Source organism: Oryx dammah, unplaced genomic scaffold (assembly GCF_014754425.2).
Source record: "Oryx dammah isolate SB20612 unplaced genomic scaffold, SCBI_Odam_1.1 HiC_scaffold_24, whole genome shotgun sequence".
Classification (NCBI taxonomy): domain Eukaryota; kingdom Metazoa; phylum Chordata; class Mammalia; order Artiodactyla; family Bovidae; genus Oryx; species Oryx dammah.
Window position 1 is genome coordinate 28,575,774 of NW_024070208.1, and position 18,192 is coordinate 28,593,965.

Genomic DNA, 18,192 nt, shown 5'->3' on the forward strand with positions numbered 1-18,192 from the left:
GCTGTCATCACCACTGTCTTTTATAAAAAAATTTTTATCGCCACAAATTCTGTACCCATTAAGCAGTGCCTCTCCCTTCCCCTCAGCTCCTGGTAACCTACCTCTGATCTGTTTTCTGTTTCTGTATTTGACTACTCTAGATACCTTATGAAAGGGGAATCATATGGTATTTGTCCTTTTGTGTATGGCTTATTTCACTTAGCTTAATGTTTTCAGGGTTCATCTATGTTATAGCATGTGTCAGAATCTCATTACTTTGTGACTCAATAATATTGCCTTACATGAATATATGACTAAAACATCCCTTTAAAATGGCAATAGTTTAGGGTAGTCTTTTTTTTTTTAATGGTCTTGTTTGAAAAATTAAAAATTCTCAACCTTAATTCAGTTTGTGCATTTTAAATCTTTAAGTATGAGTCCAAGCAACGCCTGGGGACCATGCTTTATGACACACATCCTTTGCAATGTGCTAGTTTGTTTTGGCACCATCAAAAATGGTTTGTGATATGGACTCAGTAGGCTCAAAGGATACTCACTGATAGCTGTCTTTTCTCCTTAACCATATGTCTGGACGACTCATCAAGAAAAATATGTTTTTTTTTAATTTCTTGGCACTAGGGCTGTCCAAGGAGGTGAAAGGATGCTTTCCTGATGTGATGCAATGATAGAACAGAGATGGGGATGAAGGTACACTTTAAACCAAAGGCAGTTTAAAAAAATATATGAGAAGCAGTGGGAAGAGGGGATTAGTTAGGTTAACTAAGTAGTGAGTAATTAGACCCCAGAGCATATTCACTCCACAGTGCTGTGGACCATGGTGTTTTTAATTATGAGGCTAGGGCTCTCATAAGTAAAAGCAAGGTCAAAATAGAGAGTTTGTAGTATTCCAGGTCTGTGTGTATGAAAACTAGAGCATCAGGCAGGTGACATCTCAGATTTTCAGCCAGTCAGGTCTACTTGGAGAAGCTATTGACTTTATATTTTTAGTGATTTTTTTTCCTAAGGTGGTTCCTGAATCTCTTCTCCCCAGTGCTGAGAGTCCTTGCAGTGCCTCTCTCTGAAGGTTGGGAAGAAAGAGGACTATATATGCTACCTATGATCACAGAGAGTAAGAACACACAGTGCAGTGTCTGTTCACAGTCATGTGCTAGAAAGGTAACAAAGGAGAATCACCACCACCATAGTCCTTGAGCTACTGGGGTATGGGAAGAAGATCCTACTGAATTGGGGCAATGTAATGTCATAGGTGTGGTTACGATTAGAGAAGCAGTAGAAATAGAGAAAGAAACAAAAGGGGAAGAATATTTTCATAGGAAAATCTCAGGAAATGATCAGGAAGTTCTCACAGAGTTCATCTAGTCCAAGCTGAAGACACTAAACGCTAAGAAGTTATACATCTTTTTAAAAAATTTTATTGAAGTATAGTTGATTTACAATGTTGTGTTAATTTTTTCTGTACAGCAAAGTGACTCATATATATGTATATATTCTTTTTCATATTATTTTCCATTATGGTTTGTCACAGAATATTGAATATAGTTCTCTGTGTAGGACCTTGTTGTTTATCCTTCCTACACATAATTGCCTCTGCCAATTCCAAACTCCCATTCCTTCCCTCCCGTCCCCCTTCCCCTTTGATAACCACAGGTTTGTTCTGTATATCTGTGAATCTGTTTTTTTCTTTATAGATTATGTTGATTTGTATCATTATTTTAGATTCTACATATAAATGATATCGTTTGGTATTTGTCTTTCTCTTTCTGACTTTGTTTAGTAGGATAATCTTTAGGTCTGTCCATATTGCTGCAAATGGCATTATTTCAAGAAGTTATATATCTTGATCAAGGTCACAGTGGGTAAATTCTCCTTATTTCTAATCAGACCTTTTTCTTCTGCACCAAAGGAAGAGGCTAGTGAGAGTGACCTGATCAAAGTGTAATGAGGTTGATTTCAATCTATTGTGTAATGAAAAAAACTTGTCAAGACCCTGTAAAAAGAGCTTAGTTTATCTGTATTTCAACTGTCAGGGTAAGGAACCTACACGTTGTTATGTGATTCCTTCTCATTGGAGCATGACTGAGTTAACCAGCAAAGCATTAAACACAGGAGAAACCTGTGGCATTGCTGAATTCTCTGGAAAGTTGCTGTTCACACGCAAGACTCTGAAAGGAATTTCTGCTGGAAACTGCAGTGAAACCACTCTGGCACATGAGGGCTAACTGGGAGTCTGGTTTGGGATCTCATAAACATGCCCTGCTTTGGAAGTGTGAGGGCGAGAGTGAGCAGTAGGATGGCCTGGGAACTATTCACTGGAGTGCCCTTAGCCCCTGTGGCTTGGCGGCGTCCATGAAGCTGGTGATGGCTGAGCTCCATCTGCCTAAGGGCAAGGCTCAGCCTTGGCGTTGCAGTTGGCAGCACCAAGAAGATCAGCCACACCAGGCCCAAGATTTTTACAGCTATGGCTTCTGCCCCATTCTCCTCAGGTTGCTGAGTTGCTGAACCTGTTTCCTGCCTCCCAGCTTAAAGTCATTGGGGAAGATTCCGATAACATCTAGAGAAGTACTGGAGTCTAAGAAGAATGCTCTTTCCCAGTCTCCTTTGGGGATAAACCTGAGGTTTTGGTAAAATTCTCAACACACAAAGAGCAAATAGAAATTCTCAGAGATTCTTTTCACCCTATACAAAGTTTGCATAATTAAGGCAACAGAACCTGATATTTAAGAACCAATCATACGCTTACCTGGAGAAGGCAATGGCACCCCACTCCAGTACTCTTGCCTGGAAAATCCCATGGACAGAGGAGCCTGGTAGGCTGCATTCCATGGGGTCGCTAGGAGGTGGACATGACTGAGCGACTTCACCTTCACTTTTCACTTTAATGCATTGGAGAAGGAAATGGCAACCCACTCCAGTGTTCTTGCCTAGAGAATCCCAGGGACGGGGGAGCCTGGTGGGCTGCCGTCTATGGGGTCGCACAGAGTCAGACACGACTGAAGTGACTTAGCAGCAGCAGCAACAGCATACACTTAACAAATATCTATTATGTCTCATGTAGAATAGAGCATTGAACAAAAAAGACAAAAATCCCTGCCTTCATGGACCCTATATTCTGTCTAAGAAGGAAATTTTAAATAACAACTGCTCTACTGTTTCAAAAAAACCTAAAATGTTTCCATTTCTATTCCACTTGAGGATATACCCTCAGGAGATGTTGTACATATTCACAAGGAGATGGGCACAGTGATATTCACTGAAAATTTTGTTTATGGTACAGAAAAATTGCAGACAACCTTAGTGTCACTAGAGAAAGAAGATAACTGTGGCTTATTTTATAGCACTCAGTCACAGTTGTTTTAGTGTAAAGCTCTGAGGCCAGAAGCCTGGGTTTTAATCCATGTGTGCCACTCACTTGTCTTTTTTTATTTCCAGCTTCATTGAGGTGTAACTGACACATTATGTAAGTTTAACTTGTATAGTGTGTTGATTTGATACCTTCCTGCGTTGAAAAATGGTTACCTCTGTAGTCTTGGCTAACACCTCCATTGTGTCACGTAATCACCATTTCTTTTCTGTGATGAGAACATATTAAGATCTACTCAGCAGCTTTCTGGTGCCTAATACAGAATTAGCAGTAACCACCATGCTGTGCATTAGATCCCCAGAACTGAGTCATCTTTTACTTGGAAGTTTGTACCCTTTGACCAACATTTCCCACACCCTCACCCTCTGGAAACCATCACTATACTCTGTTTCTATGAGTTTGACTTTTTTAGATTCTACATGTAAGTGAGGTCATATAGCATTTGTCTTTGTCTGATTTATTTCACTTAATGACCTTAAAGTTCATTGATGTTGTTGCAAATGGAAGGATTTCCTTCTTTTTCCTAGCTGAAAAATATCCCATTGCATATATTTACCACATTTATCCATTTGCCCACTGACAAACACTTGTTTTCATATTTTGGTTATTGTGAATAATGCTTTAATAAACATGGGGAGTATACAGATAATTTGAAGATCCTGTTATCATTTTCTTTGGATGTAAACCAAAAGTGGGATCATTGGATCTTATGGTAGTTCTATTTTTAACTTGTTGAGAAACCTCCATTCTGTTTTCCACAGAGGCTGCAATAATTTACTTTCCTTTTAACTGTGCACAAGGGTTTCCTTTTCTCCACATCCTCATCAACACTTTTAATTTCTTGTCTTGCTGATGATAGCCATTCTAACAGGTGTGAGATGATAGTTCATTGGGGTTTTGATTTGCATTTCCTTCATGATTAGCACTGTTGAGCACCTTTCTATGTACCTGTGTGCCATTTGGAAAAAATGTCTATTCAGATCCTCTGGTCTTTTTTAAATTGGATTTTTTTTTCTAATGAGTTATTTACATATTTTGGTTATTAATCCCTTATCAGATATATGATTTGGAAACATTTTCTTCTGTTTGGTAAGTTCAGTTCAGTCGCTCAGTTGTGTCTGATGCTTTGCGACCCTATGGACTGCAGCACATCAGGCTTTCCTGTCCACCAACCAACTCCCGAGCTTACTCAAACACATGTCCTTTGAGTCGGTGATGCCATTTGGTAGACTGCCTTTTTATTTTGTTGATTGTTTCCTTTGCTGTGTAGAAGCTTTTCAGTTTGATGTAGCCTCTTTTACTACTTTTTGCTTTTGTGGCTTGTGCTTTTTGATGTAATACCTAAAAACTGATTGCCAAGACCAGTATCAAGGAGATTTTCCCCTACGCTTTGTTCTAGGAGTTTTATGCTTCAGGTCTTACATTTAAGTCTTTAATCCATTTCAGATTTTTGTGAGTGGCTTGAGATAGGGATCCATTTTCATTCTGTTTTAACCACATAAAAGCTGAAATTTAGATGGATTAAGGAGTGAAATATAATAGAACATAGATGAATATTTACATAATCTTGGGTTGGGAAAGACTGTTATAAATGTATTATCAAAGACTGAAAGTAGAACATAAAAGATGAGTTCATGTGACTAAGAAAAGTTATATTAATTGAGACTTGTATGTTAGAGTTCATTATAAACAAAATTAAAAAGAAATTGAGGTACTTAATAAAGATTTTACAAATTCATTTAGCCATAAACCTCCCAATAAGGAGGTTTTATCAACAACCACAGGACATGAAAATGCAGTTCACAAAAGAATATCTGTAAATGAGCAGCACACATAAGGAAAAATACTTAAACTTGCTGAGAATCAAAGAAGTTGGGGACAAACTAAATACCTGACCACAGAGTATTGGTTAAGTAAATTATGGTTCATCCATATGAATAACTCATCAAAAATAATGGCTTAATATGACCCAGCAATCCCACTGCTGGGCATATACATCAAGGAAACCAGAATTGAAAGAAACACATGTACCTGAATATTCATCACAGCACTGTTTACAATAGCTAGGACATGGAGGCAACCTAGATGTCCTTCGGCAGACGAATGGATAAGAAAGCTGTGGTACATATACACAATGGAATATTACTCAGCTATTAAAAAGAACACATTTGAATCAGTTCTAATGAGGTGGATGAAACTGAAGCTTATTATACAGAGTAAGTCAGAAAGAAAAACACCAATACAGTATATTAACACATATATATGGTATTTAGAAAGATGGTAATGATGACCCTATATGCGAGACAGCAAAAGAGAAACAGATACAAAGAACAGACTTTTGGACTCTGTGGGAGAAAGCAAGGGTGGGATGATTTGAGAGAATAGCATTGAAACATATTATCATATGTGAAATAGATCGCCAGTCCAGGTTCAGTGCATGAGACGGTGCTCAGGGCCAGTGCACTGGTACGACTCTGAGGGATGGGATGGGGAGGGAGGCCGGAGGGGGATTCAGGATAGGGGATACCCTGTATACTCATGGCTGACTCATGTCAGTGTATGGCAGAACCCACCACAATATTGTTAAGTAATTAGCCTCCAATTAAAATAATTAATTAAAAAAATAATGGCATAGAATCAAACTTCATGAAGTGGGAAATAGTTGCTGTGGAAATAAGTTTGGTGAAAAGAAGTTGATATTCTCTGCATTATGTTTCTGTTCTTATGGAACAAAATATCAGATGAGAAAAAAAATTCTGTCTCCTGGAAAGACAATGAAAATACTAGTAATTATTTTTAGGTTGAGGAATATAGGAACCTCTCCTGTTTTGCAGTTTTCTCTTCCAAAATATTTTGCCTTAAATATGTGTTACTTTGCTAATTAGAAAGGAAAAGTAGTATTTTTAAGGCTGATGTAGACCAAGACACAGGAGCCAGCTTGAGGGGGCACCTAGTGGGCACGTTTGGGACAATTTGAGCATCGTAAAGAATGACGATGGTAACCATTATTAAAAGGGGAAAGGGAAAGAGTGGTCTTCTTTACTAGACAATGCCACTGAGTAAATACAGAAGAAATTACATGAAATAATAAGTATTCTGCTATTCCCAGTGTAATAACTCATTTGGCAGTGATCAGCAATGAATATAAAGCTCTTTGAGGGAAGGGTTGTTGGGGAATAGGATGGTACACGGGGCCTCTCATTACATCAACCCTCCCCACCCCAACATGATGTAGTATCACAAGGGAAGCAATACTAGCTGATGCCACCTGTTAGCCAAGTGATAAACTTAGCAGGATGGTATAGACGGTCATCACATGCAGTCAGGTACTCAAACATCACCTCTGTATTTTCCTTCCAAACATGTTTAATCTGGATCTAATTATGAGAAAATAAGCAGGCTAATACAGAATATGGGGCATTCTCAAGCCAACTGACTAGACTCTTCAAAAAGGGAAAGCAGGGAGGGAGGTTCAAGAGAGAGGGGACAAGTATATACCTATGGCTGATTCATGTCACCATATGGCAGGAACCAACACAATATTGTAAAGCAATTATCTTTCAATTAAAAGTAATTTTTTTTTAAAAGGGAAACCAAAGAAGGCATGAGGATAGTTCTAGATTAAGTGACACTAAAGAGACGTTAATAATTAAATGCTGTACTTGAACCTGTGAAGATATTATTGGTACCATGAAGGACATTTTAAATTAAAAAATCTATTAACATTGGCTATTATAAATAGCTAAGGGCGTCCCTGCTGGCTCAGAGGTAAAGAATCCGCTTGCAGTGCAGGAGATCCAGGTTCAATCACTGGCTCGGGAAGATCCCCTGAACGGAATGGCTGCCCACTCCAGTGTTCTTGCCAGGGAAATCGCACGAACAGAGGAGCCTGGTGGGCTACACAGTCCATGGGGTTAGAAAGAGCTGGACGCAACTGAGCATGCATGCATTATAAATAGCTATAATATAAAATTTTAATATAAATTAGTATATAATTTATGTATAGTATATATTTATAATATTTATAATTTATAATTCAATTTTTAAGTTGGATGTGATTATTTAGGATAATGTTCTTATTTATAGAAGATACTTGATAAAGCATTTAGGAACAAAGTATCATGATGTCTGCAACTTATTTTTAAATGCTACATCAAACATACACATGTGAGACAAGTAAAATAAATGAGGCAAGATGTTAACAACATTGTTAACAAAAATGTTAATAATGGAGGGTAAGGAATGTTCATAGTATTCTTTCAACTTATTTCTATAGGTTTGAACATTTTCTAAATATAAAAGGTTGTGGGGGGAAAGTTTAGGTGGAAATAAAAAGGAGTGGGAAAACTATGGACTAAATGAGACTTAAGAAATGGGACCAAATGCAAAGCATGGATCTGGTTTAGCTCTTGATTCAAACAAACCAATTGTAGGAATATATTTATGAGACAATCGGGGAAATTTGAACACTGAAAAGATATTTGGTGAAGTATGAAGCAGATGAAGCAAAACTGGCCATATAATGATAATTGTTAAAGCTGGACTGTGGGTACATGGGGAATGATTATGTTATTCTGTCTATTTTGCCTGTTGGAAAATTCCAATAAGGAGTACAACTCAAAGTTACATACTAATGTTGGACTTTGTCAATGAGTGGGTGAGTGACTAATAGATATCTGCTGCTGCTACTGCCAAGTCGCTTCAGTTGTGTCTGACTCTGTGCGACCCCGTAGACGGCAGCCCACCAGGCTCCCCTGTCCCTGGGATTCTCCAGGCAAGAGCACTGGAGTGGGTTGCCATTTCCTTCTCCAATGCATGAAAGTGAAAAGTGAAAGTGAAAGTGAAGTCGTGTCCGACTCTTCATTACCCCATGGACTGCAGCCTACGAGGCTCCTCCGCCCCTGGGATTTTCCAGGCAAGAGTACTAGAGTGGGTTGCCACTGCTTTCTCCGAATAGATATCTAAATATATTCAAATGTTATCTATTATTAAACAAAAGAATTACACAAAAGAATGATGTTATGAAATCAAGATTAGAACCTAAGTTACTCTCATAGTAGTAGTTTCAGATGAGTTTGGGGGGCACTGCAGAGGTGAAAATTATGTGGATGTAATTGTCTTTTTTTTTTTTCCCCTTTTTTTATTCTTTCAGTTTCCCTAATGCATGAGGCTCCTGACCACCATAAAGAAAGCTAGAGCTGGGGCATTATGCTTGTCACTTCTGAAGCTGAAGGAATGGTATTTATTGCTTCCACTGAAGTGTGAGACTCTCAGGATTGCCTATTGAATCAGTTCTTCATTTAGTTAGGAGAGCTTTTAAGTCTTGAGTATTCAAAGTGTACCATGACTGCCAGTGCTGATTTAACATTCAGGTGAAGGTAAAACAAGTTTTGAAGGAACGATCATTCAGCAAGATCAAAAAGTCCACTCTTTCATCTTCTCCAGTCCCCCAGTTCCATTAGAGTTGTAAAGGTGAAAAATGGTCCTATTTTTGCCTACCTGTTTGTTAGGAGGACCGTATAGGCTACAGTCACATGTGTCTTGGGAAATGATGAGCAGGTAGTTCAGCTTCATAGTGGTCCTGAACAATTTAACTTTTACTCTAAGGCAAAATTTTGTAAACAAGGCAGTACTTTCTTTGCTGTGTTCTCTTTTTTGCTTTCTAGAAGGGAATAGAATTCAAATAAAATGTGAATTGAACACATGTCTTAAAAGGTTTTTTTTTTAAATGAAAAATTAGAGTATTAACTTCTAGTAGATAATATAAACCATAAAGAGGAAATAAAGCTATGTCTATGAAAAGAAAAACTCCATTCTGAAAATGACAAAACCAAAGCTGTAAGTGGCAGAATTAATAGGAAAACAAATGAAGCCAGATTTAGAAGGGATATTTAAGAAGTTCTGGAACTAATATCCAGAGTTGCTTAACTTAGTACACAAAAGATAAGGAAAACAAGTTACACAATATTATTTAAACTCTGAATGAGGCTTTCATGTTTAGACTAGATAATGATGAAAATAATTCAAAAACTGTAACGCATTTACAAATATAAAATACGCACACCTGAAAATGCAGTTAGTGTTGCCCTTAGATTTTCTTCTAAGGTGTCTTTATAATAACTGTTTGCCCTGGAGGTTAACGTTTGGATATCTGATTTGAGCTTTTCAGTTTGAGTATCTTTACAGTCAAAAGACATTTACAAAGAAACTGCAAATCCGTTTTATCAGATCTTATACTTGCCTTTCGTGTCCGTTTCTGTATCTGTGGTTTATTTAAAATGGCTACATTTTCTTTGCCACCCCTCCTAGTATGTACACACTCCAATGCACTTTACTACGATGGCATGTAAACAGTTTTGGTTGGAGAATCTGACTTCATTTGCTATTTTTAATAAAATAACAGTACTTTGTGTTTCTAAAGTACCTTACCTCTTAAAAATGTTTTCACGTACCTCACCTTATTTCATCCTTACTGGAAGCTCTGTTTAATAGGTTGTGATATTATACAAGTTTTCAGTCAGGAGCACACAGAAGCTTAGAAAGAGAGGCCACATGACGGCAGTGGAAGAGTCAGGAACTGAACCTAAGTGTTTCGAGCAGCTTAGGTGCTTTACTCTATTTTCTGTGGCTTCACTGCCTTATGCTTTTTCCTGCTTAAAGAGCATTCTTCTTGATGGAGAACAAACAGAGCTGAATAATTCTGTTTTCTTTTTATATTTCCTGCTCTTGTTATGTTCCACATTTTTTTCCTTTTTTTTTTTTTAAACCTTACTTATTTTTGGCTACGCTGGGGCTTTGTTGCTGTGTGGGCTTCTGTCTAGTTGTGGCAATCAGGGGCTACTCTCTAGCTGCAGTGCACAGGCTTCTCATTGCAGTGGCTTCTTGTTGCAGAGCATGGGGTCTAGGCATGCTGGCTCAGCAGTTGTGGTGCACAGGCTTAGGTGCTCTGCAGCATGTGGAATCTTTCTGGACCAGGAATCAAACCCACATCCCTTGCATTGGTAGATTCTTAACCACTGGACCACCAGGGAAGTCCTTCCTCCAACTTTTAAATATCTTTATTCTGAGCACGGCCATTTTGTGTATCTGCCTGGTGAATTTGTTTGAAGTTAGAATTACGCTGGGGAGCAACCCAGGGAGAAGGGAGAGAACCGTGTGCTCATTGTGTCAGGCACTGTGTGAGGTGCTTCCCCAGGTTATTGGATAGTCATCCTCACTTAGCAAGATGGGTGCTCTTATCCTCAGTTTTTACAGGTGAGGAAAGGAGGCTCAGAGATTTACTTTGTTACTGTCTAGCACAATAGCCATCTTCTCCCCAAAAAAAGTCTGAGTAAGAATTTCATGTGGAAATATCTTCTCTTTGAAGTTATTATGTGCAAAACTTCATATGCTGTTTTTTCCCTTTCCTGCTTTAAAGCGGGGACTCCATGATGCTTTTTCTTTTTTTCTGTGTGATATTTTCATATTCAGAGAGAGTGATAGACGTTTAGGAAAGCCTAGGGAATGTTGGATCTGCATCTTTTCTCCTGCTGGTTTTAGAATCTGGTTTAGGTCACTGTTAAAATGTTACCTGTTAGGGGTAGCACACACATCACTTTTACCTACACTTCATGCCTCAGCAAGAACCAGTGTCTCACATGGGTCCTTATGGAGAACAGAGCTCCAAGGCAAGGGGACCCAGGACAGGTAAGGGGGTGCAGGAAGGGGCTGCAGCAGGGGTACTTGGGCAGTGGTGCATCTCAGAGGAATGTCAGTGAGGGCTGTGCCCACTCTTGTCACCTCTGCAGCGAAGCCTCCAGAGTTTCATCTAGAATCAGTTCTGGTAGCTGCAGAAATCAGCGCGGTGGTGACCAGCACTTGTTAAAGAGTTGGGCAACACGCACAGTCCCCTCTCAGCCCTCTCCTTACCCCTATGAAGGAGTGATACCTTCTAGAGAGAATCTCTCTTTTTAAAATGAATTTCAACAACTCAAACCTGGTGGTCTCACAAGTATAAACTGCTAAATGTTAGCGATAGAAGGAAATGATTTATAGTATGAAAATGCATAGTCATAAAATAATCTCTTGTTTCCCCCACTCTCCAGACAGTTGCAACACGACTTTCCCAGAGCCCTGATTTTCAGCACGGATGATTTTTTCTTCAGGGAAGATGGTGCCTATGAGTTCAATCCTGACTTCCTGGAGGAAGCTCATGAGTGGAACCAGAAAAGAGGTGACAGATTCCTTTCCAAGCTCCTGGGAAATCCTCTTGTGCACATAGATTGTAGCTCCTGCAAAATGAAAAAAATTTATGGAAGGAGCTTAATCTAAAGTTCTGCCATTTTTCCCTCTCAAACAGAATGCCAGAGTGTAATCTCCCTAGATTCCAGGAAAAAGAAAATGATGGATAATGGGTTCTGAAATAGGTAGTATTAAAGTTGTGTAATGAGGACATCCTGTAATAAAAATAACAAAATATGGAGTACACTCACCCTTCTGTGATTGTTGCATGTTGTTCACTGTTATATAACATTGTGTTGCAGCAAGAAAAGCAATGAGGAATGGCATATCCCCCATTATTATTGATAATACCAACCTCCACGCCTGGGAAATGAAGCCCTATGCAGTCATGGTAGGAAGAAGTATCATTCTGAATTTTCAGTTCTGGACATTTTGTGAGAAAGTTGAAACATTTGTTCTTTCTTCTTTTTTTGGTTTTCTGTGATCTCATATTCATTAATAGTAGTTCTCCCAGGAATCCGGTAAAGAGGTTTTATTTTAGCGTTTCTCTTCCGTTCAATGGCTGAAATTTGCTGAGATGCTAATACTACCTCAGGGTACATTTTAAAAATAGCCCTTGGTCTGAATTCTTGACAGCATTTCTGTCTTGGTTGTTTTCCTAAGGGAAGGCACACGTAGTAGCATCCGCTGAAACCTGCTGAGAAGTGTTGGACTAGGTGATGTCTCCAGTGGAGCTGTAGATGATGTTCATAGGACAGTTCTGTCTTTGCCATGCTGGGGCCTTCAGTACTATGTGGTGCTGCTGCTGCATGGGAGTTCCAGGGCAATGAATTTCTTAGTTTAAAAACAGATTCAGGAGTAACACTGTAACCCTATTAAGATATTAGAATACAAACATAAATGCACATGTGAAGGTAACAGTTCAGCCGTCTACTGTCAGAACAAGTCAGATGAATGAAGCAATGTGTACATTTTTCTTTATTTATGAAGTATGTCTGATCTACTTTTCAGACATATTTCATCTTTTGTGCTAATATGTTTTCATTCCTTACTGTGTGTAATAAGGAGAAAAAATCCACAAACATACCAGGAGAGGAAGAAAACAGCTGAGTATTCTCCCTACTTGGCTAATTTTAAAGTGAATCTCTAAAACTGGACTCATGGCAGCCTGTTTTTAAGCCTTTTTAAAATATTTTAGGCAGAGTAGCTCACATAGAGGTGTGCTTTTGTCTAGATACTTTCATCAGTTTTACTTAGGCCCAGACTGTGGGACTTTGCTGAATGTAGGACAGAATGAGCATCAACTTTGTGGTACTTCAGTTCGTGGATCAAACATCCACTTAGGAAAAAAATGGACAGAGATATGAAGAGTCAGGTTAATTAAGGCACAACTCAGAACCAAGAGGCAGGGCTTAACTGAGAGTGGCTTAAGGGAAGTCATTTTACTTTTTATTTTCTAATTTCTAGACATGCACAATCTTTCCCAGCCATCCACAGCTACTACTAAGACACAGAAACTAGATATTTTCCACATATGATATTTGATATCCTTCTGAAATTAGAAGTGTCCATCTAAAGAATGAAGAGGAAATCCCCTTACTTAGCCCATTTTATTCTGTATTTTATAACACAACAAACAGTAGTCATAACAGAAAGTTCAATTTGAGATAAAATAAGTAGTAGTCAGTTAATTAATGCAAAGAACATTTGATGTTTCCATGGAAATGGTAATCATTTTCTAAACTCAAGGAAATATGGCACGGTGAATTGAGCCAAACTATGTGGCATGTATGGGAGAGCTACTTTTTGGAGGGAAGAATATGTGAAGTACATGGAAATCATTTTTGTTTCCCAAGCTCTGTGCCTCTGGTCCTCTCACTTTGTACACCAAGCTGTGAGGACTAGCCAAGGCACTTGGTGCCAGGGGACCTATGATAATCACATAGATGGGACTGTGGGAAACCATTGGAGTTCACTGCTCATTCCTATGGACAGGGAATTTAAACCAAGTTCAACGATCTATCTTTCAAAACAAAGAACTTATGTCGTTTTCCAACATAGTAGGTAGAATTACTGAAAATTTATCATTGGGAACCATAATATAATGAGAGTGGCTAAGTATGGATATGTACCAACTGTATTTGTTAACATAAATTAAGGCATTGAATTACTGGTTAAACAAAAGGAATGTTAGAAAAGATTTGTAGTAAATGTTAAATGGCAGCATAAACATTCCCAAACATACATACCATGTCTTCAATGTTTTATGTACTTTTGAAAAATCAGGCACTTGAAAATAACTATGAAGTTATATTCCGAGAACCTGACACTCGCTGGAAATTCAACGTTCAAGAGTTAGCAAGGTACTTCTTTGTTTTTCTAGCTCCTCATTATGTATCCTGCTATTTTCAGGTATTTCAGACCGAACAAAAGAATCTTTTCAGGCTGGAAATGGACATGGTAGTTTTCAGGCCAGAAATGGTAATTCTTGGAAATTGATAACTTTGGAATTATTAATGTGAAAGACTTTACTTTGGGGTCAGTTTTCTAATATAATGCTAAATGCTAAATCTTGGCTTGGACTTGGTCCTCAAAAAGGACATATTTAACATTCTGCTAAAATGCTTCTTCATTAATGGACATTTAAAAGCACTTTCCTCTGCATGGGATTGCACTTGTGAGTGGTGTTTTTGCACTTAGGCTAAACAAAGACCTTCAGATATTGAACAGTCTGTGGTTCATTTATGGTCTAGATGCCGCTTCTAGTTTGTAAAGCAATAAATGTCCAAATAATACTAACTTGTTGATTGAATGCATGGGTTCTGATAATTCACCATCTATGCTATTTGGTAATGTCAATGATTTAAAGTAACCAGTGAGGTCAGAATTTACTTTTTAGGAATAAGTCTAATTCATCTTATGGTTACAAGCAGATAGTGTTTCCCAAGGGAAACCTCTGTCAGAATCAGCTGAGGTGATTGTTAAAATCCTAGTTCATGGGGCATCCCTGGTGATCCAGTGGTTGAGAATCTGCCTTGCAATGCAAGGAATGCTGATGGTCCAGGAGGATCCTATGTGCTGCAGAGCAGTAAACACATGCATCACAACTACTGAGTCTGGGAGCTGTATCCACTGAGTCCACATGTCACAACTCCTGAAGCCACACACCTAGAGCCCGTGCTCTGCAACAGAGAAGCCACTGCAATGAGAGGCACGTGTCCCACTACTAGAGAAAGCCCCGGTACTGTGGCAACAAAGACTCACTACAGCCAAAAAAATAAATAATAAAGTAAATATTTTTGGAAGTCCTAGTTCATGGACCCCATTCTTAGTTGAAATCTCTGATAATTACATTTCAAAACTATATCCCTAATTGATTCTCATGTCCATGAGAATTGAAGAATGTTGTTTTAATAAGGATCTAGCCTGGAGAATCCCAGGGATGGGGGAGCCTGGTGGGCTGCCGTCTATGGGGTCGCACAGAGTCGGACACGACTGAAGCGACTTAGCAGCAGCAGCAGAAGTATCTAGGACTGACATAAGTGATTATAGATATATGCATAACAAATTGGCAAACACATAAGAAGAGCTCATGGTGCTGTCTTATGTTTTGAAGCACAGAATTGAGATTTCCAGAAACAGAGCATTTTTTGATGTTTTACCTCTTTGCTAGCCTCAGGGTAGTTTGGGGGTGTGCAGGGCCGCATGAAAAACAGTTAAGCTGAACGATGACTGCTTAACACGATGTTTTGCTTTTGTCAGAGTTCCATCCTGAGAGTAGGGAGTGCATATCTGTGTAATAATACAGGATTTGTAAACTACAAATACTTGTAAAATAAAACTCATTTTGATATGCTGCCTTAACTAAACATTTGCATTTTTTTTTTCCACGTAGAAGAAACATTCATGGAGTCCCAAGAGAGAAAATACACCGAATGAAAGAACGGTATGAACATGATGTTACCTTTTACAGTGTGCTGCACGCAGAAAAACCCAGCAGAGCGAACAGAAACCAGGACAGGAATAATGCATCGCCTCCCAACGGTGCGGGGTACTGGAGCACCTACGCAGAGTTCCCAGACCGGAGGGCGCATGGCAGCTTCACTAATGGGAGCTCCTTTAACAGAAGGGGTGGCTGTCACCATGGGTATTAGAGGCCTCTCTTATAGGCATTCCGAATTTTCCCAAATCAGTTTTTACTTCAATTTTTGGTATTTATTCTCCATTCAGTGGTAGTCAGAGCTCTAATTCCAGTGTAAATAGTCAAGCCTGAGAGTTTCTGTGCAGAAGTCGTTACATGCCTCCGTGATCCTATGTACATGGTCTGATGCTGGCAATTCTGCCGATTTGATTAAACAAAATCTTTTCTCTAGGGAAAGAACTAATTCAAAACTGAAACCTGAGAACATACCCAAGAACGTAATCAACCACACAGGCTCATTAATGAACTGAAGTGTTTTTAATATAAAGCTTCAGTAGCCCTTTCTCTGAAGCAGTCTATTTTTTCAGGAAATTCATCTCCATCAGGAAAGTTGGAAAAGTGGAGGAGAAATAGTAGGCAGGAACAATTTTTTTAATGCCATTGCTACTTTTGATCATCTGTGTATCCAAAAATGTGAGATGTGTGGCTGTAATGATGATATTGATTTTCCTTTAAGATGAAGACACCAGGAAGTCTATACCTAAGGAAATATTGTCCTTCAAAGTAGACACTTTGGGAAATTATCACTTTATTTTAGCGATATGTCATTGTTAGAAATATCTGTTAAAATCTTAATAGCGATACAAGCTACTGAGGAAAATCAGTGTCGTCGTTTCAAGTCACATCTTGTTTTAACTACCACTTTATCAAACAGGGTTAAACCTGTTTGATAACAGGGATAAACCTGTTTGGCTGTTGAGCTAACAGTGTACATAAAACAAGCCTGCCTTTATAAAACACCGATTTTTAAGAGGAATAATTAAGCAATTAAAAAAAATTATTCCTATAAATGTATATTATCAGTTGGCAGCTCCAAAGTTTTGGGCGTACAAGGAATGAAGCATCCCAGGATGTCCTCACATGGAACCAGGAAAAGTCATGCTCCTTTATGAGGATCAGTCTCAGTGTTTTGTGAGGCGTCAAGACAAAGTTCTACTACAGTTCTTATATTAATATTGAATTTATGAATCCAAATCAAATTTTAACAGGTTGGAATCAGATTAATTTGGATAAGACCATGTAGGATGTATGCTTTATTTCTTGTTGGCCGATAACTTCTTTCTAATGTTTTGTGAAGCATTAAGTGTTCTATATAATGGTGCTTTTATGGTTATTAAAAATTATATATGGTATTGCTTTATATGGACTTGTCACTGAATCTAATTTTGGGGGTTTTAATAAAAACTTATTTGCCATAAATTGCACAAAATTCTACCCTATTAAGAACTAGTTTTTCTATATTATAACAATTTACCCATCTTCTTTAATGACTAGGAGACACAGAGGTAAAGATAAAAGCAACTTTATATTTTACTTGTGTGTATAAATTATTTGATCTCTATACATTAGAAAGACTGTATTAATATTCCAGATCTAGTGTTCTTGCCTGGAGAATCCCAGGGACAGGGGAGCCTGGTGGCTGCTGTCTATGGGGTTGCATAGAGTCGGACACGACTGAAGTGACTTAGCAGCAGCAGCAGCAGTACTATTGAAATCTATTCAACATCTTGATGATTACCAGCAATGATCTGTAATTTTTTCATTAATTTCATTAACATTTTAAAAAATTGATGTCTCCTTTGAGTAGCAAAGTTTGCCCAACAAACTAGAATTAAGTGAATTTGAATGAATCTAAAGTATAGTTTGGCTAAATTCTGTGTATCCAAGCTCAACACATAATAATCTAATAATAATAATCCACATTAACAGTACTCCTGTTTTCCAGACCCCAGATAGTCTGGGTAATCCTAGACAACGTGGTCCCTAGGTCAGTGCAGAACGAGGTCAGTGTGGGTGGCTTGACTCATTTAGGATAGTAGAGGTGAGAAGTGTCAGAGTCCAGATGAGAGTTCCTTTGCTCAATTCCATAGGAGCAGCTGAAGGATCATAACTCAAGCCCACCTGATTTACTTCTGACTCTCTGCTTAGGGTTTCTGGTTCACCTGGCCTGGGCTGGGCTACTTTGTATTTATTTGTCCTACTCTGAAAGAGCTCAGAATAGTTCCCTCGTACATTTGCCTTTTTGGGAGCATAAAATCATTAATAAAATGCCACCAACTTTGTTTATCCCATCTAGACATGACCTATTTTTTCTTTCAACACCCACGACTCCTGATTTTTTAAAATTTTTTAACACTTAACACTGACTTGTTTGTGTATTAATATTTGCATCACTCACAGGGTTGGCAGAGTGCTTTATATACACAAGAGGCTCTCATTAAGTGATTGTTGAGTAACACAAATCACTTTTACCATTTATCCCTTATCATGCAGTGTACATTGATGACTTTGTAATAATTAAATTGTCACTTCTGGGGGGACAATATCCATATATACTCAGGCTTCACATTTTATTTATATAGCTTGGCTATATTATTTACAGTTTATAAACAGCAGAGTGTATGTTAGA

The 18,192-nt window shown here is 38.4% G+C and overlaps 1 protein-coding gene across 3 annotated transcripts in view; it reads left to right on the forward strand.

Moving 5' to 3' along the window:
* The window catches only part of N4BP2L1 (NEDD4 binding protein 2 like 1), a 23,706-nt gene extending 6,783 nt beyond the window's left edge, over positions 1-16,923 (forward strand). Inside the window, exons 2-5 of one of the 3 annotated variants that reach the window (XM_040267125.1) lie at positions 11,446-11,573; positions 11,884-11,972; positions 13,994-14,062; positions 15,477-16,923. In XM_040267125.1, coding sequence (XP_040123059.1) covers positions 11,446-11,573; positions 11,884-11,972; positions 13,994-14,062; positions 15,477-15,533 — 343 coding nt within the window. In that variant the 3' untranslated portion in view covers positions 15,534-16,923. Of the gene's footprint in view, positions 1-11,445; positions 11,574-11,883; positions 11,973-13,867; positions 13,945-13,993; positions 14,063-15,476 lie in introns of all 3 variants that reach the window. The other 2 variants (XM_040267124.1, XM_040267127.1) reach the window with 2 other exon arrangements.
* The last annotated feature ends 1,269 nt before the right edge of the window (positions 16,924-18,192 follow it).